The sequence below is a fragment of the Cydia splendana genome, chromosome 24, assembly GCF_910591565.1.
Source record: "Cydia splendana chromosome 24, ilCydSple1.2, whole genome shotgun sequence".
In the NCBI taxonomy this organism is placed as follows: domain Eukaryota; kingdom Metazoa; phylum Arthropoda; class Insecta; order Lepidoptera; family Tortricidae; genus Cydia; species Cydia splendana.
The window spans coordinates 9568122-9595809 of NC_085983.1; the positions used below are offsets into that span (position 1 = coordinate 9568122).

At 42.0% G+C, this 27688-nt stretch overlaps 2 protein-coding genes across 3 annotated transcripts; both read left to right on the forward strand.

Moving 5' to 3' along the window:
* The first annotated feature begins 3107 nt into the window (after window positions 1-3107).
* On the forward strand, window positions 3108-13105 carry LOC134802318 (uncharacterized). The gene is made up of 8 exons (XM_063774916.1): window positions 3108-3344; window positions 4237-4472; window positions 6340-6787; window positions 7582-7778; window positions 9375-9872; window positions 10202-11203; window positions 12166-12639; window positions 12886-13105. The coding sequence occupies exons 1-8, from the start codon at window positions 3302-3304 to the stop codon at window positions 13060-13062; spliced, it is 3075 nt and encodes a 1024-aa protein (XP_063630986.1). The 5' UTR covers window positions 3108-3301; the 3' UTR covers window positions 13063-13105.
* A 2873-nt stretch (window positions 13106-15978) lies between these two features.
* On the forward strand, window positions 15979-27463 carry LOC134802456 (uncharacterized). Of its 2 annotated transcripts, XM_063775125.1 has the most exons (6): window positions 15979-16081; window positions 21403-21514; window positions 22113-22187; window positions 22319-22393; window positions 23243-23373; window positions 26717-27463. In XM_063775125.1, the coding sequence occupies exons 1-6, from the start codon at window positions 16051-16053 to the stop codon at window positions 26872-26874; spliced, it is 582 nt and encodes a 193-aa protein (XP_063631195.1). In that variant the 5' UTR covers window positions 15979-16050; the 3' UTR covers window positions 26875-27463. The 2 variants fall into 2 exon arrangements, with proteins under 2 accessions (XP_063631195.1, XP_063631196.1); XM_063775126.1 differs by lacking the exon at window positions 22319-22393.
* The last annotated feature ends 225 nt before the right edge of the window (window positions 27464-27688 follow it).

Consider the following 27688-nt stretch of genomic DNA (forward strand, 5'->3'; position numbering starts at 1 on the left):
TAAATCTATTATTTGAAGTGCTCTTTATCATTACAAGTTCAAAGTTGTTTGTAAAATGGCGTCATGGTAGGTACAAAATGCAGGGTATGCAATTTAAAAGTTTATTCCTAGAAATATGTTTCGAGGTCTACCCACGCCTACCTACAAACTATCAAACCTTCATTCATTCATTTCTTTGTGCCTGTTTCGAAAAAAAATCGTAACCTAGAAAAATCTTTTTCGGTTGTGTGTCGTTCGTTGTTTTCATGGTAAGATTTGTACAAATTTTACTTCTAAATTACATTCTAAGCATGTAACGTAGCACTGTTTATTGTAAGATTTACTCTTTATGAATTTTACCGTAGAGAATAGAGATGAATAGCTTTTCTGTCATTTTGTAAAATGCTTTGGATTCATAAGCAATTTTCTTTTGTAAGTAAGGCACTAGCTAGCATAAATTAGTAAGCAAATATCAGCCACTTTAATGGTTATCTTATCTATTTGATTGTTATCCTATAAGCTTATATTTAAGTAGTTGTTAGCTCTTCTAAATAAAAGTGTATTGTCAAGAAAGAGTTGTTACAAATTGTCATTTTTTTGCTCTTAAGTGGTAACTTCTTTGTGGCAATACATGGCATATTTTTTGGATATGTTATGGTGCTATTTTTAAGTTTACTTAGTTGTAAAACTAGCTAAAACTGGCTTATTAGTCTAATTAATAGTGATCCTATGTTCCTGGAGCTTCGATCAGGATATGAGTCACAGTAGTATACTTCATTATAAATAAAATAAATAAATAATATAAGGACATTCTTACACATAATGACGAAGTCCCACGGTAAACTCAAGAAGGCTTGTGTTGTGGGTACTCAGACAACATTAAATATAATATACAAATACTTAAATACATAGAAAACATACATGACTTAGGAACAAATATCTGTGTTCACCACACAAATAAATGCCCTTACCGGGATTCGAACCCAGGACCATCGGCTTCACAGGCAGGGTCACTACCCACTATGCCAGACCGGTCGTCAAACCACAATCGGTCGGTTATTATGACAAGCTTTTATTTAGTTCAGTGGCGGATATGCAGTCTTGGACGGCCCTAGGCCCCAGGCCCTGTAGTAGCTACAAGCTGCCCCTTTCTCAGCACGCATTATTTATACTGTCACCCTTAAATGTCTTGCCCAGTACCTTCGTATAAAAAAAAACCGGGCAAGTGCGAGTCGGACTCGCGCACGAAGGGTTCCGTACCATAATGCAAAAAAAAAAACAAAAAAAAAAGCAAAAAAAAAACGGTCACCCATCCAAATACCGACGTTGCTTAACTTTGGTCAAAAATCACGTTTGTTGTATGGGAGCCCCATTTAAATCTTTATTTTATTCTGTTTTTAATATTTGTTGTTATAGCGGCAACAGAAATACATCATCTGTGAAAATTTCAACTGTCTACCTATCACGGTTCGTGAGATACAGCCTGGTGACAGACGGACGGACGGACGGACGGACGGACGGACGGACGGACGGACGGACGGACGGACGGACGGACAGCGAAGTCTTAGTAATAGGATCCCGTTTTACCCTTTGGGTACGGAACCCTAAAAAGGAACCTTGACACGAAAAGAAGAAGAAGAATGTCTTGCCGCCCTAGGCCCAGGCCCACTGGGCCAAAGGGCAAATCCTCTTCTGATTTCCCATTGTCTGTAATCAAATCTTGCAAGTTACATTTGACCCACTTCCCGGTTTCCGATAAAGTGGAAAAATTGCATACATATGTAAGTCGGGTGACAATGCAATATTATGGTACTGCCGAGCTGATCTGATAATGGAGACAGGAGGTGGCCATAGGAACTCTGTGATAAAACAACGCAACCTAATTGTGTTTGGGGTCGTTAGAACTGTCTCGATGAGTATTAGTTGCTTGTGGAAAGAAAAGTACAGTCAGTGATAAAAGCTTGTAACAAATATCAAATTTATGCCAAAAAGATAAGATAACATAAAAAATAGTTTATTCTAGTAGGCATATTACAATGCGCTTATGAACGTCAAATAAAGCTATACCGGCTCCAACCGTACGCCTCTGCCTCGAGAAGATTTAAATCCCCCCTCAAATGGAGGAGGGTATCCCAATACGGGACCGGCAACAAACTCGGCGGGACACATCTCAAAACTTATTTAGCATTAAAAGTAACTTCAAAAGTAAGCTAGAGGATTTTTATCAAGCACTGTATGTTTCCTAGAGTCTAGCCTCTATTATATAAGTGGGGTGTGCTCCCTGTATGGTGTTCCATACAAAATCAGTACCAAAACCAGGAATTGCTTATTTTCACCATACTTCTTTAGATCCTGAACATAAGCATTATTGAACTTAGTGGAACTTTGTGTACTCATTTTGTCTAATACAGGATTTAAGTTTACTTGATACCACTGTAGATTAACTTCTGGCCTCCCACCGACTTGATATTGGGTCAGTAAAGAGAATCAAAATACAATTGTAAGTTTAAAACTCGAATGCAATTTTTTGATTGCCTCCTGTGTGGCTATCAGGGCCGTCTTGAACTATGCTGGGGCCCTTGGGCACATAAGAATTTGGGGCCCTTTTGGAAAGTAAAGAAAGCAAATGAAACTAACATTTTTCTACTATGATCTTCTATTTATTATGAGTAATCAAATGTACTGTTACTGTCTGTCCTTCGGGGCCCCCTGAGGATGGGGGCCCTGGGCACGGGCCCCGTGTGCCCTTATGGTAAAGACGGTACTGGTGGCTATCACCAGTTTGGCACTGACATAAAGTCGAGAACATAACTTACTTTCTATGCATCTCGTTCGTACTCGCATATTAGTGCGAGCGAGATGTACTGAAAGTAAATTACGTAGATGTCAGTCTATTATAAAACCTGCACCTAACAACCGTCTCTTTGGCCCAGTGGTTGACTGGTAGAGAATGCCTTATGGCATTAAGTTCGCCATTTGTACTTATAATTTTATGTGCAATGAAGTTTAAATAAATAAATAAACAACCATGATATCCGTACTGGTGGGTGGTGGTTGGTTGGTTGGTAGGTTAAATTTGTATAAGATTTACTTTTTATATAATTACTAATCCTTATATTTCAGGTTAATGCCATTGCAGACGTCTAAAGAAGACCACAAAGAACACAAATCCGATTACATAGACAACCAACTGCTAAAAGCGAATAACTATACCATAAACAATGATATATTTGGCCGAAACCAATATATAATTAATGGTATAGTGTTTAAGGAAAATATCAAAGTTGGTAGATACAGAGAGTTTGAGCTGTATAAATTAAAAATGGATGATTATGCAGATTCTTCCGGTGTGTCAATAGATGATGGTGAGGCATTTTAAATTTTGATTACAATTAGAGTATATTACATAGTTTTCTTATGTTTTTTGTAGCTTATCATATTAACAGCAATGGCTTTAAGCAATATAGTATCCCATATTTACTTATGAGTTCATTGTCTTCAAGGTATTTGGCATCAAAGTTGACCAATTTTAGGCCAAAAAACTGGTATTCTGGTCATAATTTTTGTTAGACACGTTTAGACGACAGTTTAAAATTAGACACGTTTTTAGAGACGTCAAAGACGAACCCAAATATTTACATTTCGTATAAGTAAGATCCTTCATAGCAATCTAGATACGAAAACAGTGTTTTTTTAGACAATGTTTAAAAAAATCGTAAGAAAATAAGTATCCATTTCTTTCAAAATCCGGTAGACATGAATGGAGAGCACATGGGAACCCTTCCACAGGGATCGGACCTGGGTGATTTAGCCTAATACATATTGGGCTAGGTCACCCAGACTATGTTTTATTTATTTTTTAGGTATTAGTTTTAGTTTTGTAGGTACTAGTTATAATTTTAGGTTACCTTTTATTGTAACAAGTTTGATATTCATTATGTTTATGGTTTTAAATAAAAAACTTTTAATGTGAAAAAAAAGAATGGAGATAAAAAATTGAAGAACCGATAGCCGTTTGTCTTATAAATCTATCTGTGGAGCAAAAGTAGGAGATACGATTCAAAACTTGTCATAAATCGATCCTCTACTGGCTTAAGAAGCCATTTGAGGGTAGATTTTGTTTACTCTTTTTTAAATACCTAAAGATACAGACGTATATCGTCATTAAGTATCTACCATATCTTACTGAAGTCAATGTTACAAGATGTTACAGGTTAATTTGGTAAGGTTCCATATTTAATATTTACTTATTTCCAGACACCCATCTCCAACTAACCCTGGAGCTGGTCCCAAACGGCTTCATAATAAACTCTAACGTGTTCCTCACCCATCATCAGTGGCACACCATCTATCTGGTGTCCGAGAACTTCTGCCGCTGCGCCGTATGCGAGGTCTACTGTGATGCCACAGATCATATTGGTTGTAGCCAGCATGTTGCTAATATGCAGAGATATAAGCCGCTTCACAAGTATGATTTGACTATTACTAGAAAGGTGAGTAAATTTTAACATTCAAAGCTCAGAACCGGTATTGAAATACCTGTTAATCGTTCGCAAACCGTTATATTATTTCGTTCATTAAAAAACCGGTTAATTGATGGAACGCGAACTAAAAAATTACGTTCTCTCTCCTAAGGGGTTGTGCACAAATCACGCGAGGTTTTTTCAGCTACTTACCACCGCTCCCCCTTGGTGATATTTGGTGAGGTTTTTGGCTACCCCCCTCCCCCTACACACCCTCACGTGTATTTTTTTGGAATTTTTTCATTCGACCTAATTTTAAGATAAAGAGAATTGTATATAGAAAATAGTGTTTATTTTTCTATTTTCGTTAAATAGACTCGCTATTTTGAACTGCAGCGTAAAGATTTATGTTTAACTAAACCGAGAAAAAGTATCTACTCATGTGGTAGGTTTTTTTTCTTAGTTTCGTTCACTGTAGAAAAATACACGTGATGTTTCCTTATACCCCCCTCCCCCAACGTGATCTATCGTGATTTTTTTCGTGACCCCCCTCTCCCTATAGAACCTCGCGTGATTTGTGCACAAGCCCTAACCGGTAGGAAGAGGGAACGGAACTTTATGGTTCGCAGGGAACGATAAAATACCGGTTACTCTTGGCTTTCGGAGACTCTCGTTTAAACTCGTTGTCATACGTGAAAGAGATAGCAATACTTACTCGTTCTAGACCAAGAATAGTCTGCAGCGGATTTGATAGCCCACGCAGTGAAAGTGTTATTTTAAACGTCAAACTTTATGAAAATGACGTATAAATGACACTTGCACTGCGTGGGCTGTCAAATCCGCTGCAGACTTTTTTTGGTCCGACTATCTCGCTTCGATATTTTCAATTTAACCGGTTAATATCGTTCCACAAAAACGGAAGGCGAACGAATTAGGCAAACAGAAACGAAATCCTTTTCGTTCCCGGGTGAGTGAACGAAACCGGTTTGAACAATAAAACGGTTTCCGAGCCCTGTTAACATTTTTAACTCATTTAATATGGTGTACACTGCCCTCCTAAGCCGAATAGCGCTATCTCAAAAACTAATGATTTTGAAAATGGAATTCTCAGTTATAGAAACTAAAGTATAAGTTACCAATGAATTTTCTTTTGAGATAGCGCTATTTGGCTTACCAGGGCAGTACAGTCGCCATCGGGCCCCGTAGACAACACGCCAATGGCCAACGCTACATTCATTCAATCTTTTAAAATTATGGCTTCAGTCCAGTGGGATTATTTCGCCAGTATCAAGGTATTAGGAGCTAAACACGACGACTATAATTGTACGGTTAGTACAAGACAGTGTACGGTGATTTTATTAGCTCTTGTAAAGAGATAGCTGGACAAGTAGCGCGTGGACTACCGGCCGTTGACTCCAAAATGGTGGTTAAACATGGAAAGCCACAAATTTTTAAAGGCTTGTTTTCGCCCATTATGTTGGCGTATGAGTGACAATTTTGAATAAGATATAATGTGCCCTTTTCAACCAAACCTTACTGTCGTACTTGTTGTTGGTTGTAAATAAGTCGCTATATCCATAAAGCTTCAATTTGAAATCAACCTTATTGACAACCGACAATGTGGTACCTTTTATAGTCTGTATTTTAGGTATTTAAATAAAAGTAAACAAAATCTATCCTCAAATGGCTCCTCAAGCCAGTTGAGGGTAGATGAAAACATTACATGATCAAATAATGTAGGTTAAAGTCAGGCCGTTCAGTGACTGATCCAGGCGGTTTTGTAACCAATAAATGTTAACTACCCGAAAATGTACAAATTATTTGTTTACTTTTATGAAAATACCTAAAGATACAGCCTATAATTAGTTGAAAAGGTCACAATTGTTACCTGTTTCAGATCAACAACAACTACCATTGCGGCGTCTGCAACGCAATATTCGACCAATCGCAGAAAACCGTACATTACTCGAGCAAAACACATGAGGACAAGCTCCTATTCGCCATCAACAGAGTCTCGGACATTATGTACGATTTCAACATTCACAACAATAATAATAATGAGAAGAAGGATTCATACTATTTCAACGTTAAGCATAACCATAACCATCAAAACGCATACATGTTAGATGAACCGAATGAAACTCCAGAAGAATACAGCGAAGAGATTGAGATTTTAGAAAAAAGAAAATATAGTTATAATGAAGATGATTGGTATCCGTTGAATTATAATGAGGATTATAGTGATGATGATTATGAGCCGCACCAGAGTTTGGAGTTTTCTTATGCGTCTATGGCCAAAAAACCGAAGAGTGAGGATTTGCCTGAAGTTTTAGAGGTAGATTTAGGTAAGTGTTTAGTTTGGAGCTCATTAGCTGGATATTCGGAAAAGGGCTTTTTCTTCCCCGCTAGGAGGGATCAAAGTGGCACTTTTCCTCCCTGCTAGGGGGGGATCAAAGTGGCACTTTTCTGTTCTAGGACACTGTTTTTGTTATTTTTTGCATTCTTTTTTTAGCTCAAATTTTTAAGGTTGGCGGGTCGAAGTATTTAGCAGATGGCGCTAACATAGCTTGCCCTGTCAATCCCCTTGAATTGTGTCAATTTTTAGGGTTCCTTACCTCAAACGGGAAAAACGGAATCCTTATAGGATCACTCGTGCGTCTGTCTGTCTGTCTGTCCGTCTGTCACAGACCATTTTCTCCAAAAGCACTGGACCAATTAAGGTGAAATTTGGTACACATATAAACAAATGAATTTTGAACATGGAGGCCACTTTTGGGGGGTAATACAAAATAGTTCTTTACCTATAGATGATAGGAAAACCTATTAGAAATATGCAGTCAAGCGTGAGTCGGACTAATTACTTAGTTTTGGTACTGACCCCTACGGGTTATTTAAAGGCAATTTACTCGCGTTTCACATATAAAAAATACATTGTTAAAAATTGGGTAATGTACGGAACCCTTGGAATGCGAGTCCAACTCGCACTTGGCTGGTTTTTTTTTAATGGAATTATGTCTCTGGATGCCTGCCCTTTAAGCCAAATCTCATAGAAAAAGGGGCAAGCTATGATGGCGCCAGCTATGCAAACCTTTGACAGTTGCCAACCCCATTTCAAGTAATAAGAAACGTAAAATTTCAGGTAACAAGAAAGTGACAGTGAAATTCAACTCTTGGAACATGCTGATTCGTCCAATGGCCAACCGTTTCTACTGTATGGCCTGTAAGGAGCTCGGTCACATCAGGAACAGATCGGAACATTGCAAGAGCGAAGGGCATACAGCCAGACTCAACGAGTGTACTGTGGTCGACGAGTATGAGAAATACTTTGTAAGACAGGTGAGTTGACTTACCTCAAAAGGAAAAAACGGAACCCTTAAGGCGAGCGCAAACCGGCGGAGCGCAGCGCAGATCACCGAGGAGGATTTACGCCGCGCAGCGCACACCGACGAAGTAAAATCCCCCGCGATACCGCGAGCGCACGCCAGCCCGAGCGCTGGCGGCCGGCGCACCAGGGAGCACTTCGGCGCAGGCCGGGGGATGCCGCGGCATGCCGCCGCGTGTACTCTATCACAAGGGATTAGTGACTAGTGTGCACGAGTTCTCCCCCGTCGTTCCGGCGCTACTCCGGCGCACTCGGGAGGCCTCGGCGCATGCTGGGGGATGCCGCGGCATGCCGCCGCCTACCGCCGCGGTATCCTCTAGCGTGCTTCTCGATGCCGTGGAGTAACAATCCTCCGTGATGCTCCGAGTTCGGTCTCAAAGCATTTAAATTTATACCTGAAGGTAATTGAAATAGGGAAGAAAATACATTGATAATTTTAAAGTGATCTGCGCTGCGCTCCGCCGGTTTGCGCAGGCCTTTATAGCAGCGGTCGGCAACTAGCGGCCCGCGGGCCGCATGCGGCTCGCGAAACTGTCACTGGCGGCCCGAGAGGCGCCTTGGCTATTTTGTATGTAATAGTGACAAACGACAATGTCTCATAAAGTCATAAATATTAACAAAGAACGGCCCGCGTCACCTCCGTTAACTACTATGTGGCCCTTGGCTGCTAAAAGGTTGCCGACCGCTGCTTTATAGGATCACTCGTGCGTCCGTCTGTCTAGCCGACCATTCCCCCCCCCCTTTATCTACTGCTACTAAGCTACTGGGTCTAAAATTTTGAAAAAAAATACACAAAATAGTTCTTTACTTATAGACGACAAGAAAACCTATTAGAAATGTGCATTTAAGCGTGCGTCGGACTTAATTACTTAGTTTTTGATCCGACCCCTTTCTACGGATTTTTAAAGGCATTTCGTTCACGTTCCACATAAAAAAATATATTGTTTAAAATTGGGTAATCAATTGTAATTTATAACCTTCGTTGTGGCAATAAATTATTTATGTATCTATCTAATGTATGGAACCCTTGAACGCGAGTCGGACTCGCACTTGACCGGTTTTTTTATCTCATATCTAGAGAATAGAGAGAGAATGTTTATTCGTGACAAAAAGAAATAAAACAATAAGTAACACAATAACACGGTCACGAAATGGCCCCGACTCAGCAGGTGCTAGCCTGGCTAGGCTAGCGCTGGTCTCCCGTCGGGGCCATGATCTTTTACATCTAAATTATAAAAAAATTAAAACACATTATGACTACAATAATGTTATACAATGAAAATTAAAGATTAACGGAGTGGCGGTTGTGGAAGAGACAAAAGGCAGTAAGTACTTAGGTACGCGTCAGGACGTCAGGAGTACTTAAATGTAGCTTGTCTCAAGTTTGAGGCACTCTTCGTTTAGTTGGTGTTTGAGCATAAACTTTTTAAAAGTTGATTTAAAACTGTGAATGCTTTGCAGGTTCCTAATAGGAGGAAGGATGTTGTTCCAACACTTAGTGGCTGCGTAACGAATTTAACTTAATTTAAATAACTGTATCTCTTATCCAGGTCGACGACAAATGCTACCATTGCGGCCACTGCAACAACCTCCAACTCATCAACGTGATGGAAGACCACATCCGCTCCGTCCACACTCACCCCACCACCGTTTCTTCTCTCCTCGACTCACCCGCTAAAAAAATCATACATTCCACACCCAACAAAGCCAAAACAGATACAAATGATACAGCAAAAAAAGAAAATGATGGACAAATAGCTATTGGAAATGAAACTAAAATAATCAATCCAGCGAGTGTGTTTGAAGGCCTTAGAGCAGCTAATAGTAATTTTGATGATATTGTCATCTGTACGTTCGGTATATCCCTTCGTATGTCGAAGCTGGCGTTTAATATAGTGTGCCAGGGTGAAAACGATTATTACTGTGGACTCTGTGAAGTTAATATAGATAAGGAGAGATTGAAGTTTCATGTGAACGATGTGCAGCATTTGACCATGTTGCAGCGGACGCCTTTTATACAGGCGTTTAATGTGCATTTGTTTAGAGAGGTTTGTTTTTACAAGTTTTTGTTAAAATATAACTAAGTAACTAACACTTACAAAAATACCTATGTATACAGATGAGAATACAATGATTTGGTATCATCAAGCTATGAATTGTATGGAGGCAGGAATTGGGTAATAAATCTTTTCAGTAGCTGAGTTTCAGCTCATTATAAGTTCTGACCTCATTAAATGATTGTGTGCCAAAGTTGGAATAAAACATGTGATACACAAACTATATTGGTTTAACATTGCTCCATCGTTTGAAGTTAAGTTAGAAAATATAATAGCAAAAAAACTATAGTTTTTATTTATTTGTCATTCTTTTCTTGCAGATTCGCGACGCCCTTCACTGTGGACTATGCAACGAGCTCATACAAATCATGCCAGAATTTATTATAAAACATAAATACCTCGAAAAACATATTGTAAGCCTGCACAGAGCTCTCGGCTATTTCAAAAATGACAATACACTTACGGAGGCTAAAAATGGTACAAATATTCGTAATGGTACTGTAGCTCAACCTAAGCCTGTAGCTGTAATTCCTAAATTAGCCACTGCAAATGTAACAAACAAAAATGTAGTTAATAATAATGTGACTAGTGTTAATGGTGTCAAAGAAGCAGCTATTACAAATAATAATGTGGCCTTAAATAATATACCATTACCAAATATAGTTAATAAGAAAATTGTACCAATCGCCAATAAGAATCTCACTATAACAACAGTTAATAGTAACAAGAATGATGTTGCTGTTAATGCAAATAAAATAGATGCAACGAAAACTGTGCCAGTAAATGTCAAAAATGGACCAAAACCTGCTAAAGAAAGCAATACAATTAAATTAAATGTAAATACAACTAATAATGTACAAGTAAATGTTAAAAATGGACCAATTGCTGCTAAAGAAAGCAATACAACTAAAATAAATGTGGATACCGTTAAAAATGTGCCAGTAAATGTTAAAAACGGACCGAATAAAGAAAACCTACAAGATACGGACAACATCGAAGCAGATATACCACAATTAGGAACTGAAGAGTTCGTAACAGTCAAAAACGGTGTTAAAGAAGATATTTCCGATGAATTGGACGATTCATACATTGAAGATTTCGATCTCGAAGAATATGTTTATATAAAACTGGGTAATAGTTATATAAAGATAACTAGTACGGCGTATAACTCGCTAGTGGATGTCGGTGATGGGAGTAAATACTGTTTTGTGTGTTCGTCCGTGGTGTGTGAGTTTAGTAAGCATGTGGAAAGCAGGGGGCATACGGAGAATATGGAAAAATTTAAATTTGTTGATAAGTACAATGAAGATTTGATGAGACAGGTAAGCGGTTTAATTTCTCGCTGTATTTTAGGGTAACACGCCAGTTACTGGCCACCCTAAACTAAAAATTAATTCTATTCACCTATAAACAGAATTCATTTTAGTATAAGGTTTTAATAACTGGCCAGCCTTCAATAACTAGCCACCTTATACTAAAATGAATTCTGTTTATAGGTGAAAAGAATTCATTTTTGGTTTAGGGTGGCCAGTTACTGGCAGATTACCCTACTAGTTATTTAGGAAATTCGTTCGAGTGGCGCTTTTACAGTGCATCTGGTGCTACATTGCGACACCAGGTGCTATAATAAGCTCATTACGTAACTACGTCGAAAACTTAAAGGGCCATATGTACTGTAAAACGTTGTACGTATCATACAACGTAATGTAATGTGCTTATTATAGCACCCGGTGTCGTAATGTAGCACCAGATGTACTGTAATGGCACCACTCGTCGCGATTTGCTTATTTTACGCACTTGTATCGTAAATAACTATTATTTTACTCGCCCTGTTAGTATATACCTATGGTATGTATGTATTTAATTTGTTAGTATGGGTCTAATCTTGGAAGCTAAATTTGACCCACTTCCCGATTGAGCTGAAATTTTGCATACATATGTAAATCGGATGGCAATGCAATATTATGATGACATGGAGCTGATCTGATGATGGAGACAGGAGTTGATCACGGGAACTCTGTGATAAAACAACATATTCTAATTGTTTTTGGGGTTCTTAGAATTGTCTCGATGAGTACTCGTTGCCTGTGGTAAGAAAAGTACAGTCAGCGATAAAAGCTTGTACCAAAAATGATTTTTTTGCCAAAAACTTATTATCCTCCTGAGACTAAATGTACATTACAATGTAAATCTAATTTGATCCTTTCATGAACCAAATAAAGTAGCATTTCTTTTGTTTTATTGCTTTTTAAAATATTAATAAATAAATAAAACTTTGTTTCAGTTCTACCTAATGTACCACTGCAGTATCTGCAACGTGGTCATCACCAGAAAGCATCTCCACCAGCACCTCTCCTGGCCCACCCACGCCCTCCAAGTCGAAAACACAAAGATATCCTCCAAAAAACGCAAAACGGAAATCAAAACGGGCACCAAACAGATCACAGTAGCTACACAAAAAGAAAACATATATCTGAACGAAAAAGAGACTGCTATAAAGATATTTAAAAATATTACTATTGAAAAGGAAAAGAGTGAAGTTCAGAGAATGAATAAAATAGTGATTTTCAATGATAATGTGTTGAAAGTGCCTTTTGATTGTTGGCACAGTTTTAGTGAAATAGCTAATGGTTATAGATGCAAAGTGTGCCGAAGCGAGTTTGAAAGTAATGAGTTTGGCTTGCATGTGGGTAGCGAGTGGCATAAGGGGAATTTGGAGAAGATTGAGAAGCAATATTCTCCGGCGCTTATAAGAAAGGTAATAATTTTCTATAGTCTATCATTAGGTATTTAAATAAAAGTAAACAGAATCTACCCTCAACTGGCTCCTTAAGCCAGTTAAGGGTAGATTCTAAACATTTCACGAGAATCGGTTGAGAAATGCGGCCTGGGGGCCTAGCCAGCTGACAATTTCTGATAGAAATGTTATTTCGCTGGCGCTTAAGTCAGTTTTATTCTAGATGGAAGGTGGCTTGAAAAAATAAATTCTACTTCGTATTTTCAGATAAACGACACAACCCTGAACTGCGTGATGTGCAACACGGAGGTGTCCAATAAAAAGCACATCGTCGCCGAACATATCCAGGGCAAGAAACATGTCAAACAATACGAAAATATGCTTAAAGAGAGTTCCGGGGCCAACAGCTATTCCGATTGTGACCAAGATGTCGTTATGCTGTAAATTAATACCTGTTTAAAAAAACACCATATTATATTTAATAAAAATTAAATGTGCCATATTTGGGACAAATAATATGTACCATATTTGACACATTTTTAACCACTCACATCGTCCTATAACATATCCAGGGCGAGAAACATGTCCACTAAAATATGCTCAAGGCGAGCTCCAAGGCCAACAGCTATGCCGATTGTGACCAAGATGGGGTTATTCTGTAAAAATCGCTTTTTGAAACATTCCTTAACCCTTTTCCAGGCATAGTACGATCGACCACATACGCGCCAATAAAATTTAAACGATTTAAAGTTTAAATCAGATTGCACTTTCGGGAAATGTCTTGTCTTCAAAGGAATCATCAAAGCTGGATTTATCTGGATATTTTGGGAAAACATTGTAGATTGTTGCGGTCTGGAAAAGGATTAACACATTCACTGCCCCCGGCACATGTGCGTGTGGTAGATGTGGTTATTCTGTAAAAATCGCTTTTTGAAACATTCCTTAACCCTTTTCCAGGCATAGTACGATCGACCACATACGCGCCAATAAAATTTAAACGATTTAAAGTTTAAATCAGATTGCACTTTCGGGAAATGTCTTGTCTTCAAAGGAATCATCAAAGCTGGATTTATCTGGATATTTTGGGAAAACATTGTAGATTGTTGCGGTCTGGAAAAGGATTAACACATTCACTGCCCCCGGCACATGTGCGTCCACCGTTATACAAGTTTGTTCCTAGGCCACGACCCCTGGCTGAATGCGTTAAAAAAAATTAAGTGCCATATTTAGAACATAATATTTCAAACCAATCGGAACAGAATGTGATTATGCTGTGAATCTCTTATCTTTTTTTTTGTGCCGTATTTGGGACAAACAAATGTGCTTTTAAATTCGTAAATAAAGTTATAATTTAAAAAAGTTAACACAGAAATAAACAAGTGTTAACAAATCAAAATGGTAATACAGCAGGGACAGCGCAAAACAAAATATATTATACAAATATGTTGTATATTTATATTTTGTATAAGAAGGGATTATAACTGTCAAAAAGCTGTTTGGTTATTTTAAAGTGGATGTCATATTTTGTCAAACCATTTATTCTAAACTCTCTATCTAGGTAGATCTCTTTGTCCTAAATATGTTACATTTCTACCAAATACTCTTTTATTCATTTTTTTTGCTGTGTCATTCCATTCATAGACTAATTATAAGTAAAAAAAGAGTGCTAACTCCATACATCAGTTTTTAACACTCTTTCTTTACTTATATTACTCTATGATTCCATTATTTTTTTTACTCAAACTAATAAGTAGATTTAAGTTTTATCTTTTTCAATAATTATATGATGATATTATTTTTAATTAAATCTTATGAATATTTTTCTCGACTTAAGTTACGTTCATACGTTGATAACTTCTTGAAGAGTTATTTTTTAGAATTTAAATCCTGCGAAGGTTTTAGAATTTCTTTTGTTTAATCTGATTAAAACAAATGATATTTTATTCCTTTGCTTAAGGATTGCAAGAGATTATTATAATAACATGTAAGTTTCAAAAGTTAGGTGAAGAAGTATTTTTGTATTTTTTATATTTTCTTACATTAAATGACTTTAAATGTAGAAATAAGTTTAGTATGTACAATATGTGCCTTAACAATACCTACCAAGTATTAGCTATACCAAGATAAGTCTGCAGCGATTTTCATAGCCCAGACTGTGCAAGTGTTATTTTAAACGGCATACTTCTATGCAATTATGTCGTATAAATAACACTTGGGCAGTCTGTGCTGTCAAAATCGTTGCAGAGTTATCTTGGTCTAACTATAGCAATCCGTGAGACAGACATATTAAATATATTAAAAACGGGTCACTCATGTATTGTCATGTCGAGCGTTTTTCGACTTAAAATACGTGAGTGACCCGTTTTTAATATATTTAATATAGCAATCCGGTTACTTATTTCAGGCAAAAATATGAGCTATATATTAGGATTTTTCTATGTAAAATCTCTAATATTATTAGCATAATATTTTACTTGAATTAGGTATTTGGAGCTATATCTCACATTAATGGAGTTGGCGTGTGACAGACTGTTTTGTACAGTTATCGGCATTCGTAGCGGGGTCTTTAAAATGATCTAAACACATCGTTGTTGTTAAGAGTGTATAGTTCTTTTTGGACACCTAGACCGTTTACCTATTTGTGCTATTGTACGTTAACTTAATCATTATTAAGGCTGTGGTATTATAAATGTAATTGTTAATTGTTTTTTTGAGTAATACAACTGTGTTTCAAGTCATTAATTAATGTAAGTCTTTAAATTTGTGCCATTTTGGATATAATGATTAGAATTATATCATAGACAATTAATAATGAGACGCATAGACTTATATATTTGTAGCCGCAAAATTGACAGCTGAAGTAGATGGCTCAAAACGTCGCCTACAACATTTTGCACTAATTTACGAGTTTTGTTATTCGTTCTATGATTTCGAATTAAGTTATAATTTTTGCACAAGTGCTTATTATATTGTTCAAATTTTAAACTTTAAATAAATATTTCATAAATACATTGGTATTTATTATTATCATTTACTATTTTGGTTATGTTAACCGGTGTCCACCTACTAAAATGAATAAATGAATTCTATTCACCTATAAATAGAAGTCATGTTAGTATAAGGTGTCAATAACTAGCCATCTAGCGTTTTAGTATAAAGTGGCCATTATTAAGCGGTGGCCAGTAATTGACGTATTACCCGGTACGTCTTGATGAGAAACGCGTTAATAGTTTCAAGGCCATTCTATATTTTATAACTACCTACTCATTGCTATCGAATAATAATTTTAATCAGCAACAAAACTTAAAATATTACGATGGGCAATTTGCCTATTTAATGTACTATTTTATATGCATTTAAGAAATTCTCATTAGAAACCTATATACTCGTTTACTGCTTATACATTAATTTAGACGATTATTTGCTGAAAACATGAAAGGCTGCGTGATATTACTCTTATTCGGTAAGAATGATTGAATACTTTATATTTATATTTTTTGCCTATGAAGCCGATGGTCCTGGGTTCGAATACCGGTAAGGGCATTTGGGCGTTTTCAGAAATAAACATTGAAAACCTGATTCTTTCACATCTGGACGTTCTTGGGCTCATTCTACTCAGAATCGACAGCATTCTCCATCTCACCATTAAAAAAAGATGTCCCAAAATGTCCATTCCATTACGTCATGTTTTAGTATGAAAAAAAATTTCACTTGTATGTGCGTGACGTAGTGGAATGTACAATTTTCATACAAATTTTTGGGACATTTTATTTTATCATCAGAATTGAATATGCTAGTGATTCTGAGTTGAAAGAACCCAAAAACACCGGGATCTGTGAGAATCGGGTTTTCGATATTTATTTCTGAAAACGCCCATTTATTTGTATGATGAGCACAGATGTTTGTTCCTGAGTCATGGGTGTTTTCTATATTTACTACTTATACTGTTTTATATAGGTACAGTCAAGTGTAAAAATATGGGTGCACAAATCATCTCAAAATGTCCCATAGCTCTTATTATTATTCTCTTTATTTATTTTTCGTCTTAAGTTAGGTTTGTTATAATATGAATATAAAAGTAAAATATAAAAACACTTACAAAACAATAAAAAATACATATAAACACATTATAAAAAACCTAACCTAGGGTGCCGCCGGCAGCGGGGCTTGGCCCAAGCTGCCGGTGGTCAGGGCCGCAGAGTGAGGAACCGACGTACTATACGCGCCGTGTCCAATATTACCGCCTTCTGCATCTGACCCTTGATCCAACCACCCAGCGAGAGTCTCTCTAGGTGATGGTCGAGACTCTTCGCTATGAGACCGTTCGCTGACACAACTATCGGAACAATGATCGTCGAGTCAACATCCCACATGGCGGTAATCTCGTGAGCTAAGTCTAGGTACTTGCTGGACTTGTCCTTCTCGGCCTTCACGAGATTCTCATCATGGGGGATGGTGACGTCGGCGAGCACGGCCCGGCGCTGCGATCGGTCTATCAGCACGATGTCAGGCTTATTGGCGACAATAGTCCTGTCGGTGATGATAGATCGATCCCAATAGAGCGTGGCACGACCATTCTCGAGAACAGGCGCAGGTAAGTACTTGTAGTACGGTACTTCGCGGTCCACAAGGCCGTATAGAAGAGCAAGTTGCTGGTGAATAATCCTGGCTACGAGATTATGTCTGTGCAAGTACTCACCGTTAGCAAGATGAGAACAACCGGAAATGATATGCCTGAGTGACTCTCCGGGACGGCGGCATGCCCGACAAATGTCGACCGTACCGTCCTTCAGGATATATTTCCGATAGTTGTTCGTCATCATCACTTCGTCCGCAATTGCACAGGCAAAACCCTCGGTTTCTCCGAAGAGGTCCCCGAATCGTAACCAGTTCACCGACGCGAGCAGGTCCACATCGGGTCCCGTGAGGGCCTTGTAGAACCGCCCGTGTAGCGCCTTACTCTCCCATGCCGCCTTGCGATCCGCAGTACTTAGTACCACAGGTTTGCGCCAGTTCTCATTTGCCAAGGAGAGCGGCGTGAGGTTCCTGTCTACTGCCACCACATCACGATGCATCCCACACTCGTTGTTAAGGAAATAATTCCTGAGATTGTACACCTCGCGGTTGTGGAGATCCTTGGCGTTTAGGAAGCCTCGGCCTCCACACTTCCGTGGGATGTACAATCTCATAACTGACGAGCGTGGGTGTAGCATGCGATGTGTGGTGAGCAGTGACCGGACCCTCCGATCCAGGGCGTCCAGCTCGGTCTGAGTCCACCTTAGTATGCCAAAGGAGTATGTGAGAAGAGGCATTACCCAGGCGTTGAAGGCGCGCACTTTGTTGCCTCCTGACAAAAGACTGTTAAGGACTTTTGTGAGCCGACTGAAAAAGCGCTCCTTCACCGACCGTCTAATACCCTCGTCCTCAATACCCAACGACTGTGACATACCAAGGTATTTATAGGTCTCTGATTCAGAGATAGACCTGAAAGACATTGTCTCAGAAAGTTGTAAATTTGTTGAATTTACAACCTTCCCCTGCTGTACATGCATAACCGCACATTTATCGACACCAAACTCCATGTTGATGGCACTACTGAAGACTTCGGTGGTTTTCAGTAGCTCCAACAAGCCTTGGGTATTTGGTGCAAATAATTTGAGGTCATCCATGTACAGAAGGTGAGAAATAACTTCACCCTCTCTCCGAAGCCGGCAACCTAGTCCCAAATCCTTCAGCAAGGTGCTGAGGGGATTCAGAGCTAGGCAGAACCATAGCGGACTCAGACTGTCGCCCTGAAATATTCCTCGCTCAATCCTTATAAAATCCTGTGGGCCAGGTCGGTCATCCCCGCCTCCTGGTTGACGAAGGACTGTGGTCCACTGCCCCATACACGCGCTTAGGAAGGCTCTCAAAGCTGCATCAACTTTGTACAGCTCTAAGACCCTCCCCAGCCATGAATGAGGCACCGAATCATAGGCCTTCTTGTAGTCAATCCAAGCGGCTGAGAGGGCCCCCTTGGTCCGCCGGATTTGTTGGCAGATGGTCATGTCTATGAGGAGGAGCTCTTTAGTACCACGGGACCCAACCCTACATCCATTTTGAGCAGAGGCCAAAATATTGTTTGCGACAATGTGCGCGTTGATTTTTGCTCTCAAAATGGATGTAAGGAGCTTGTAGAGTGTAGGCAAGCATGTGATGGGTCTGTAGTTCTTCGCTTCCGTGGTACTACCGGACTTATAGAGCAGGAAGGTGACACCAGTTGTTAAGGAAGGTGGGAGAGAACCAAGTTCGAGGGCTTGTTGAAATTGTGCTGCTAAGTAGGAGTGCGAGCATCGGAACCATTTTAGCCAGAAGTTGTGCAATCCATCCGGCCCAGGACTTTTCCAGTTCTGGGCCGTGCGGATGGCACAACTTACGTCATCGGGGCTGATGGTGACTGCCCCCATAGGTTCAATGGACTCGCACTCACGCTCGACAACACTCATCCAACTCCCCTCGGTGTGTCCGACAGGCACCGACCAGATGCTACGCCAGAAGTCATTCATGACAGTAGCATCCGGTGGCCGCGAGTCGGATGCACGAAGGTTGGTTTCCTCCCACCTTCGGTACATCTTCCTTTGGTCACTCTGGAAAAGACGATTCTGCTGGAATCGGTCCACACGCTCTCTGTAGCGGCGAATACGGTTTGCCCATGCATAGACTTTCTGCTTTAGAAAGTCGATGCGCTCCGTAACGTTGGCCATGTAGTCGCGGGGCCTGATATCCGTCCCCACGAATGCCTGGTTTACAAAGCGCATTACTCGGGGGCGATTGTTGCCCCCCCTGAAGCAGATCAGCTTTGCGATAAGAGTCCTAAAAGAGCTGATACGTCGCTCGATCCGTATTTGCCATGCGGGGGCACCTCCGGCGGTCCTAGGTGCACGTTCAGAGTCCGGAAACTTGACTCGTGCAACACGGCACGCCGCGATGGCTCCGCAATACATGATCGCGTGCGTATCATCTAAATCTTTACTAGTCCGCAAATATGGCTCTAGTAAAGCGTTTAGGGCTCCCATTAGCGCTAGATTGTGTCTATTCATAGGCAAACGTGGTAATCGTGGCCTAGTATCGGGTGTGGAGCGGTACCGCGTAATCGCCTCGTCCAGAGTCCTCCTCAGTTGCTCATTGGCTGTACTACCCACACTCTGCGCGAACTCCTCCTCGTCGGCACTGAGATCTACCCGCGGCGCCCCCGGTGCCTGGTCGGGTGCCGGCACCGGATCCGGCGACGTGGCGGGCGGATCCCGCGCCGAGGTAGAAGCTGCGCGAGCAGAGAGAGCCTCCAGGCGAAGCCGATCAAGTGTCGAGTCATCCAACCGCTTTTGCCGCTGGATGACTCGCACCTGATCCGATAGTCGTTGCGCAGTCACGTCGATGGTCGGTTCGAGGGCCTGAAACAGTGGAAGCATTCGGACACGGTACGCGCATAAGTTGGTTCCCCCCTCTGTAGCCCCATAGTAGGCGCGCATGACGTTCTCATTAATGGTTTGAGACCATCGCATGCGACGCACTACACCACCGGCAGCGGGAGCCGTGGGCGGGGCAGGATGTCCCGCAGGCCCCAAGCGTGCCGACAGCGGTGGCCGCCCGCGCCGCGCAGGTGGTCGTGACGGCGGTGGCGGCGGCCCGCACTCATCGCTCGACTCGCTGGTGTCGGGCGCGGTGGCGAATTCATCGCCCGACGACGATTGCGAGGAGACGGATGATGCGGACGGGGGTGGTGGGCGTGCGTTTCGTGGAGACGCTAGTTGAGCTCGTGTTTTGCTTCTCGTTTGCATTTTCGTTCACTTAGGGAGTTCACTTATTATTATTATTATTATGAGCCTGTTGTGTCCCACTGCTGGGCAAAGGCCTCCCCTCTCTTCTTCCACTCGTCCCGGTTTTGAGCTACATCTGGCCAGTCTAGCCAGCCGACGAGGTCTGCCGGATCCCCGGTGTGACTCGTGGGGCACCCACTCTGTAGCTGAGCTGTGTGTGTGTGAGCTGTGTGTCCCATAGCTCTTATGTCAGCGAATTAGGAACAATGGGACATATTTTTGAGTAAGTTGTCTACAGCCAAATTTTTTATACTTGACTGTACATATATTTATACTAGCTGTTGCCCGCGACTTCGTACGCGTGTATTTGTATCAGGGATGTTGCGGATGCAGACTTTTTGACATCCGCGGATGCGGATATTTAAAGCCTCACATCCCCGGATGCGGATGTCAAGATTTGGTACTTAAAAAACGTCAAATATTACGTTTTTTACAATTTTTTATTAAAAAAAAACGAAACGTTTAGTATTTCAGGAAGAATATAGGTGTGTTTTATTTAATACACAGTAACTTGGCTGACTTTTCGGGATCTAGACGATTTCGTTATATATAATGACGAAATTACCTATCACTTACGCCGCCGGCGCCGCCGCTAATATTACGTTCCTGTTACCGACTTGGTCGACATCCGCATCATGCGGATGCTCCGCATCGATTTTATGCGGACGCGGATGCAGATGCGGATGTTCCGCGGATGCGGATGCGAATATTCGCAACATCCCTGATTTGAATGTTGGTGGTTATGTATTCTGTGTTACTACGAAACACTAAAAGAGAACATTTACGTGTCTTGCTATTTCAATTAGTCTCGGTACAAAAAGTAGGTACTGAGGTTGACTGAAGTAGCAGGGACAAATACGAACGTTTCCGAGAAAATACGATGGAAAACAATTGTGCACTACATCCGTAGTCCATTGTATGTTTGTAGGTGTGGCAGCCCAGCTGAATGCCTCTGTCATACAGCCGGCCAACGTTTCTGAAGTAGACGGGGATAGCATACGCGTCTCTAGGAGTGCGGAGGACGGTGCTGAAAATGAGGGGTAAGTGTACGCACGATAATCCTTTCCACATGCGCCTACTTATCCTCCTGGCAACTATTTATCAAAAGCTAGTTTATATCAGATAACATTAAACTCTGTGAAGTTAATAAAAAGTCAGAACTTTACAGAAACAGAATAAGAAATAGTACGTACTACCCTACAGAAAGGACACTTCCTACAAAACCGAAGTTTGACAGCGATTCAGGGTCGAATCATGATATCCCTTTCTAACTTATGGCACTATCCCTTTCGACTATTTAGGGTTGTCAAAATTCTAGTAATTATCTTATCTGTGCACGCAAAGGGGCGTCAAGTTGTGTCAACCCTAATAATTGCTCGGAGCAATGATGAGCCGAACGGAGCCGATTTGCCCGAAGTTAGGAGTGTGTGTCCACTGATGGTACTATGTGTAGGACGCTGGTTGTCAGGAGGCTAGAGTTAGTAGACCACGACTTATTCTAAGCTAAGTTGGCAGCGATTTTGATTTTAAGTGTTATTTAAACAGCAGTTTGACGTTTAATATACAAACGCAAGAGTATAGAAGCGACGAAAGAGTATGTAGACGGCATTAATACCTAAATATCTTTATTATTTATAGGAGTGTTGACGGCAAGCGTGATACGGTGGAGTCAGAGATAGACTCGGCGAAGAGTCTTCGTCGTAGCGACGATGGGTACGTTTACCATGTCACAGAATAAATAATAGTACGGTGGTGGTACTGGTGCTCGACGCGGTCCCAGTACATATCATCTTGAAACTATAATGTAGACGGCATTAATACCTAAATATCTTTATTATTTATAGTAGTGTTGACAGCAGGCGTGATACAGAAGAGTCAGAGATAGACTCGACCAAGAGTCTTCGTCGTAGCGATGATGGGTACATTTACCATAGTCACAGAATAAATAATAGTACTAGGTACAGAATGTTCACTTTCTAAAACGCGTCTATTACGACAGATGTGACCGCTAGGTGGCGCAAGCGCGAGCAGGCGTCCGTTCCGTAGCGGCGCGCGGCAACTACTATGGCTACCAAAATTGGTGAAGGCCGCATATACTTAGCGATGCGACGAAATCGCGGAGTGAGCTATGTTTGCCATAGTACTACTAGTATAGTCCGCGCGCGAATTCCGCCATCCGACGGCCTGGGTTAGGGCCGATACAGACGGACCCCAACTCGACTGCGTGCAGTTCATACAAGTTGCAGTCCATCTGGACCGACCCAGCCTCAGAAGGGTTCGCAACGCCAAGTAACACCTCTGGAGTTGCAGGCGTCCTAGCCTACAGTGACCGCTCTCCATCAGGCGGTCCGTAGCTTGTTTGCCACCGACGTCGTATAAAAAAGTTATCAGTTACGAACTTTTTTCTAACTAGTTAACCAAAGTTCCAATATATAGGTAAATACAGATGTAGTGCATAATTATTTTCCATCGTATTTTCACGGGAACGTACGAAAGTGTCTTGCTATTTCAGTCAGTCTCGGTACAAAGTGTAACTGAGGTTGACTGAAGTAGCACGACAAATACGAACGTTTCCGAGAAAATACAATGGAAAAAAAATTAAGAGTTAGACCAAGAAAAGTTTGCAGCGATTTTAACAGTCGCGACGCAGTGCAAGTGTTAGTTTAAACGTCAAACTTCTATGAAATTATGACGTATAGGTAAATAACACTTCGCTGAATCGCTGCAGACTTTTCTTGGTGTAACTCTACTGGGTTTTTATTTTAAAGTGCGTTCGACAACAAAGTACTCGCATTTGGCCTGGACACCGGCGTCGTTGACACCAAGAACAGCTTCGTGGAGTCCCTCTCGAACGCCTTCAGCGGCCTGGTGCAGCCCCAACACGTGCGCTCCAACACAGGTGAGACAGCGCTATATAGCGTCCCGCTCACACCGGCGTCGCTGACACCAAGAACAGCTTCGTGGAGTCCCTCTCGAACGCCTTCAGCGGCCTGTTGCAGTCCCAACACGCGCGCTCCAACACAGGTGAGACAGCGCTATATAGCGTCCCGCTCACACCGGCGTCGCTGACACTAAGAACAGCTTCGTGGAGTCCATCTCGAACGCCTTCAGCGGCCTGTTGCAGTCCCAACACGCGCGCTCCAACACAGGTGAGACAGCGCTATATAGCGTCCCGCTCACACCGGCGTCGCTGACACCAAGAACAGCTTCGTGGAGTCCCTCTCGAACGCCTTCAGCGGCCTGGTGCAGCCCCAACACGCGCGCTCCAACACAGGTGAGACAGCGCTATATAGCGTCCCGCTCACACCGGCGTCGCTGACACCAAGAACAGCTTCGTGGAGTCCATCTCGAACGCCTTCAGCGGCCTGTTGCAGTCCCAACACGCGCGCTCCAACACAGGTGAGACAGCGCTATATAGCGCCCCGCTCACACCGGAGCGGACACAAAACGGCCTTCAGCGGCCTGCAGTCCCAACACGCGCGCTCCAACACAGGTGAGACAGCGCTATATAGCGTCCCGCTCACACCGGCGTCGCTGACACCAAGAACAGCTTCGTGGAGTCCCTCTCGAACGCCTTCAGCGGCCTGGTGCAGCCCCAACACGCGCGCTCCAACACAGGTGAGACAGCGCTATATAGCGTCCCGCTCACACCGGCGTCGCTGACACCAAGAACAGCTTCGTGGAGTCCATCTCGAACGCCTTCAGCGGCCTGTTGCAGTCCCAACACGCGCGCTCCAACACAGGTGAGACAGCGCTATATAGCGCCCCGCTCACACCGGAGCGGACACAAAACGGCCTTCAGCGGCCTGCAGTCCCAACACACGCGCTCCAACACAGGTGAGACAGCGCTATATAGCGTCCCGCTCACACCGGGGCGGACACAAAACGGCCTTCAGCGGCCTGCAGTCCCAACACGCGCGCTCCAACACAGGTGAGGCAGCGCTATATTGCGTCCCGCTCGCACCGGGGCGGACACAAAACGGCCTTCAGCGGCCTGCAGTCCCAACACGCGCGCTCCAACACAGGTGAGACAGCGCTATATAGCGTCCCGCTCACACCGGAGCGGACACAAAACGGCCTTCAGCGGCCTGGCGCAGTCCCAACACGTGCGCTCCAATACAGGTGAGACAGCGCTATATAGCGTCCCGCTCACATCGGAGCGGACACAAAACGGCTTCGGCAGGCCTTCTCGGACGCCTTCAGCGGCCTGGCGCAGTCCCAAGACGCGCGCTCCAACGCAGATGAGACAGCGCTATATAGCGTCCCGCTCACACCGGAGCGGACACAAAACGGCATCGGCTGGCCGACTTGTTAGACAATTTTCACAAAAGCATATTTTCCGAGTAGCGAAATTTCACATCGCATTTTATCACGATCGCAAATTTCATTAATCGTCTTTTTTAATGCAGCGTTTTTTCATGTAGCGTTTTTCCATGCTCGTATATTTTACCAGTTGATCATTATATCACAAGCAAATATTTCCAGTATCTATCTACCTAGGCTTTTCCCCCCAAAGTGTACTATTTTCACGAACGTCACACTAAACTAAATCAATAGGTAGGTTAGGTTCGTTAGGTAGCTTCAGATGCCCGAAGGGCAAACCGTCCGGAAATAGGAACCCCGCGTAGCGGGGCTCCGTCTAGTTAAGTTGTAAAGGAAATATTTTTTGAAAAGAAAGTTTCGTACTTTAGACTCTTTACTAATACTAAAAAATTCAGTATGGCAATTAAAGTTTCGAAACAAAAAGGTACTGGAAATATTTGCTTGTCATATAATGATCAACTGGTAAAATATACGAGCATTGAAAAACGCTACATGAAAAATCGCTACGTTAAAAAAGACGATTAATGAAATTTGCGATCGTGATAAAATGCGATGTGAAAATTCGCTACTCGGAAAATATGCTTTTGTGAAAATTGTCTAATAAATCGGCTGGCCTTCTCGGACGCCTTCAGCGGCCTGTTGCAGTCCCAACACGCGCGCTCCAACACAGGTGAGACAGCGCTATATAGCGTCCCGCTCACACCGGAGCGGACACACAACGGCTTCGGCAGGCCTTCTCGGACGCCTTCAGCGGCCTGTTGCAGTCCCAACACGCGCGCTCTAACACAGGTGAGACAGCGCTATATAGCGTCCCGCTCACACCGGAGCGGACACAAACGGCATCGGCTGGCCTTCTCGAACGCCTTTAGCGGCCTGGCGCAGTCCCAACACGCGCTCCAACACAGGTGAGACAGAGCGGACACAAAACGGCTTCGGCAGGCCTTCTCGGACGCCTTCGGCGGCCTGGCGCAGTCCCAACACGCGCGCTCCAGTACAGGTGAGACAGCTCTATATATATAGCGTCCCGCTCACACCGGAGCGGACACAAAACGGCTTCGGCAGGCCTTCTCGAACGCCTTCGGGATGCCCACACAGGTGAGCAGAATGGGGTTGGCCGGTGGAAGTTTTTAGCAGATGGCGCCATCATAGCTTGCCCCGTCAATCCCTAGAATTGTGTCAAATTTTAGTTTTTTTAATACCCTGGATGCCAGCTCTTTAAGCCAAATCTCATAGAAAAAGGGGCAAGCTATGATGGCGCCATCTAGGCAAACCTTTGACAGTTGCCAACCCCATTTGAAAAACATGTTCCACTTGATCACAGAATAAATAATAGTACTACCGTACAGAAAGGACACTTCCTACAAAACCGAAGTTTGACAGCGATTCAGGGACGAATCATTATATCCCTTTCTAATGTATGGCACTATCCCTTTCGGCTATTTTAGGGGTCGTCCAGGAATCATGTGATCATATTTGGCCTATATTTGGCCTATTTTTATCAATGTTTTATATAATAATATGTACATTTATTTTATTTTGTAAATGTAATATGGGGTTTTAAGGCGTATCCAGATTAGTAAATTTTTCGCCAATCTGATTAAATTGCCCGATCGAATCAGGAGGTGCGGACGCAAACGGCAATTTGGCTCGCTGATTCGATTGCCAGATCAAATCAGGAGGTGCGGACACAAAAATGCCACTTTTCGAAGCTAATAGTATCTATTATGGAATGCTAGGATCTGTACGTGCGTTTGTTTATGGTTCTAAAATTGGTGATTTAATTGTGTACGTGTGGACGCTAGATGAGATTGGCGCCAATTATTTTCCTGATCAAATCGACCAATTTGATCAGGTCCGTCTGGATACCACTTTAAGACCTGAAATAAATGTTTTTATTATTTATTTATTCATATGTCCAGGCGACAAGAAAACGAAGCCCCTGGCCCTGGAACTGCGGTCTGACGCAATTCTGCATGGTGTGGAGAACTTCCTCGCCTCGCCCAAGCTGAAGAAGTTTACCCACGAGCTGGCCAGGAAAGCCGCCGTCATCTACAGGGCTATTGAAAAGGTGTTCTAAAGGGTCTATATTCGGTCGCATAGTAATTGATTGTCCTAATGTAATGTTACGCATTTACCAGTAACCTTTATCAGGCTGACATTTCAAAAATGGCAATCGAATGTCAGTCTTACTCATCGAAAATAGAACACTGCATGTTTGAAGTGCCGTAAAGGATTAAGGGGGTTTTCGAAAAAAATGGTACCTTTTACTTTTTTTCGAAAAACCATCAACTTTTGGGTTATTTAGACTCAGAATTAGGTCCTCCTATAGGTATAGGTAGGTTATCTAGAAGAGATCCCAATTAGGGTTAAGTTCGCCTTTGTACTATACATTTATGTTTTATTTGATGTAGCCAATATTCCCATCTTTTAGTACAATAAAGTGTTTACTTACAACCTAATGCCAAAATATTTTCGAAAATACTTTCTGTTTCAGCTGGAAAATTATGCGAAGGGTTTTATGCGTAACATTACATTAGGACAATCAATTATTATGCGACGAGATAGGCACCGAGCTCTAAAACTGACTCACACGTGAGATTTTAGTAGAAAAGATAACTTGGTTTATGTGATTTGATTTACTCAAAAAGGTAAATAAAGGTGTCATCGTCAAACTTGCGATTTTTTTGTTACCTTAGGTTTATTTTTTCGGCTAGGGCCCTAATCTGTTAAACAAAAGCCATTGTTTCCTTTATGCAGCGGTTACCAATGCTACCGCGAAAGAAACAAGCCAATTGAAGCCTTATCCAAAACCAAAATATTACTTTGCTAATCCGCAAAAAGATAAAGTGCTAAGTCAATCAGTGCTAACCCGTTATACTTACTTGCTTATT

What these genes read in the sequence shown, in the direction of transcription:
- LOC134802318 (XM_063774916.1), top strand. Translation starts at nt 3,302, where the DNA reads ATGGATGATTATGCAGATTCTTCCGGTGTGTCAATAGATGATG. An exon ending in AGTTTTAGAGGTAGATTTAG is followed by an intron (nt 6,788 to 7,581) that starts GTAAGTGTTTAG and finishes GTAAAATTTCAG; the next exon opens with GTAACAAGAAAGTGACAGTG. An exon ending in ATGTGCATTTGTTTAGAGAG is followed by an intron (nt 9,873 to 10,201) that starts GTTTGTTTTTAC and finishes CTTTTCTTGCAG; the next exon opens with ATTCGCGACGCCCTTCACTG.
- LOC134802456 (XM_063775125.1), top strand. Translation starts at nt 16,051, where the DNA reads ATGAAAGGCTGCGTGATATTACTCTTATTCG. An exon ending in CTTCGTCGTAGCGACGATGG is followed by an intron (nt 22,188 to 22,318) that starts GTACGTTTACCA and finishes TATTATTTATAG; the next exon opens with TAGTGTTGACAGCAGGCGTG. An exon ending in ACACGTGCGCTCCAACACAG is followed by an intron (nt 23,374 to 26,716) that starts GTGAGACAGCGC and finishes TCATATGTCCAG; the next exon opens with GCGACAAGAAAACGAAGCCC.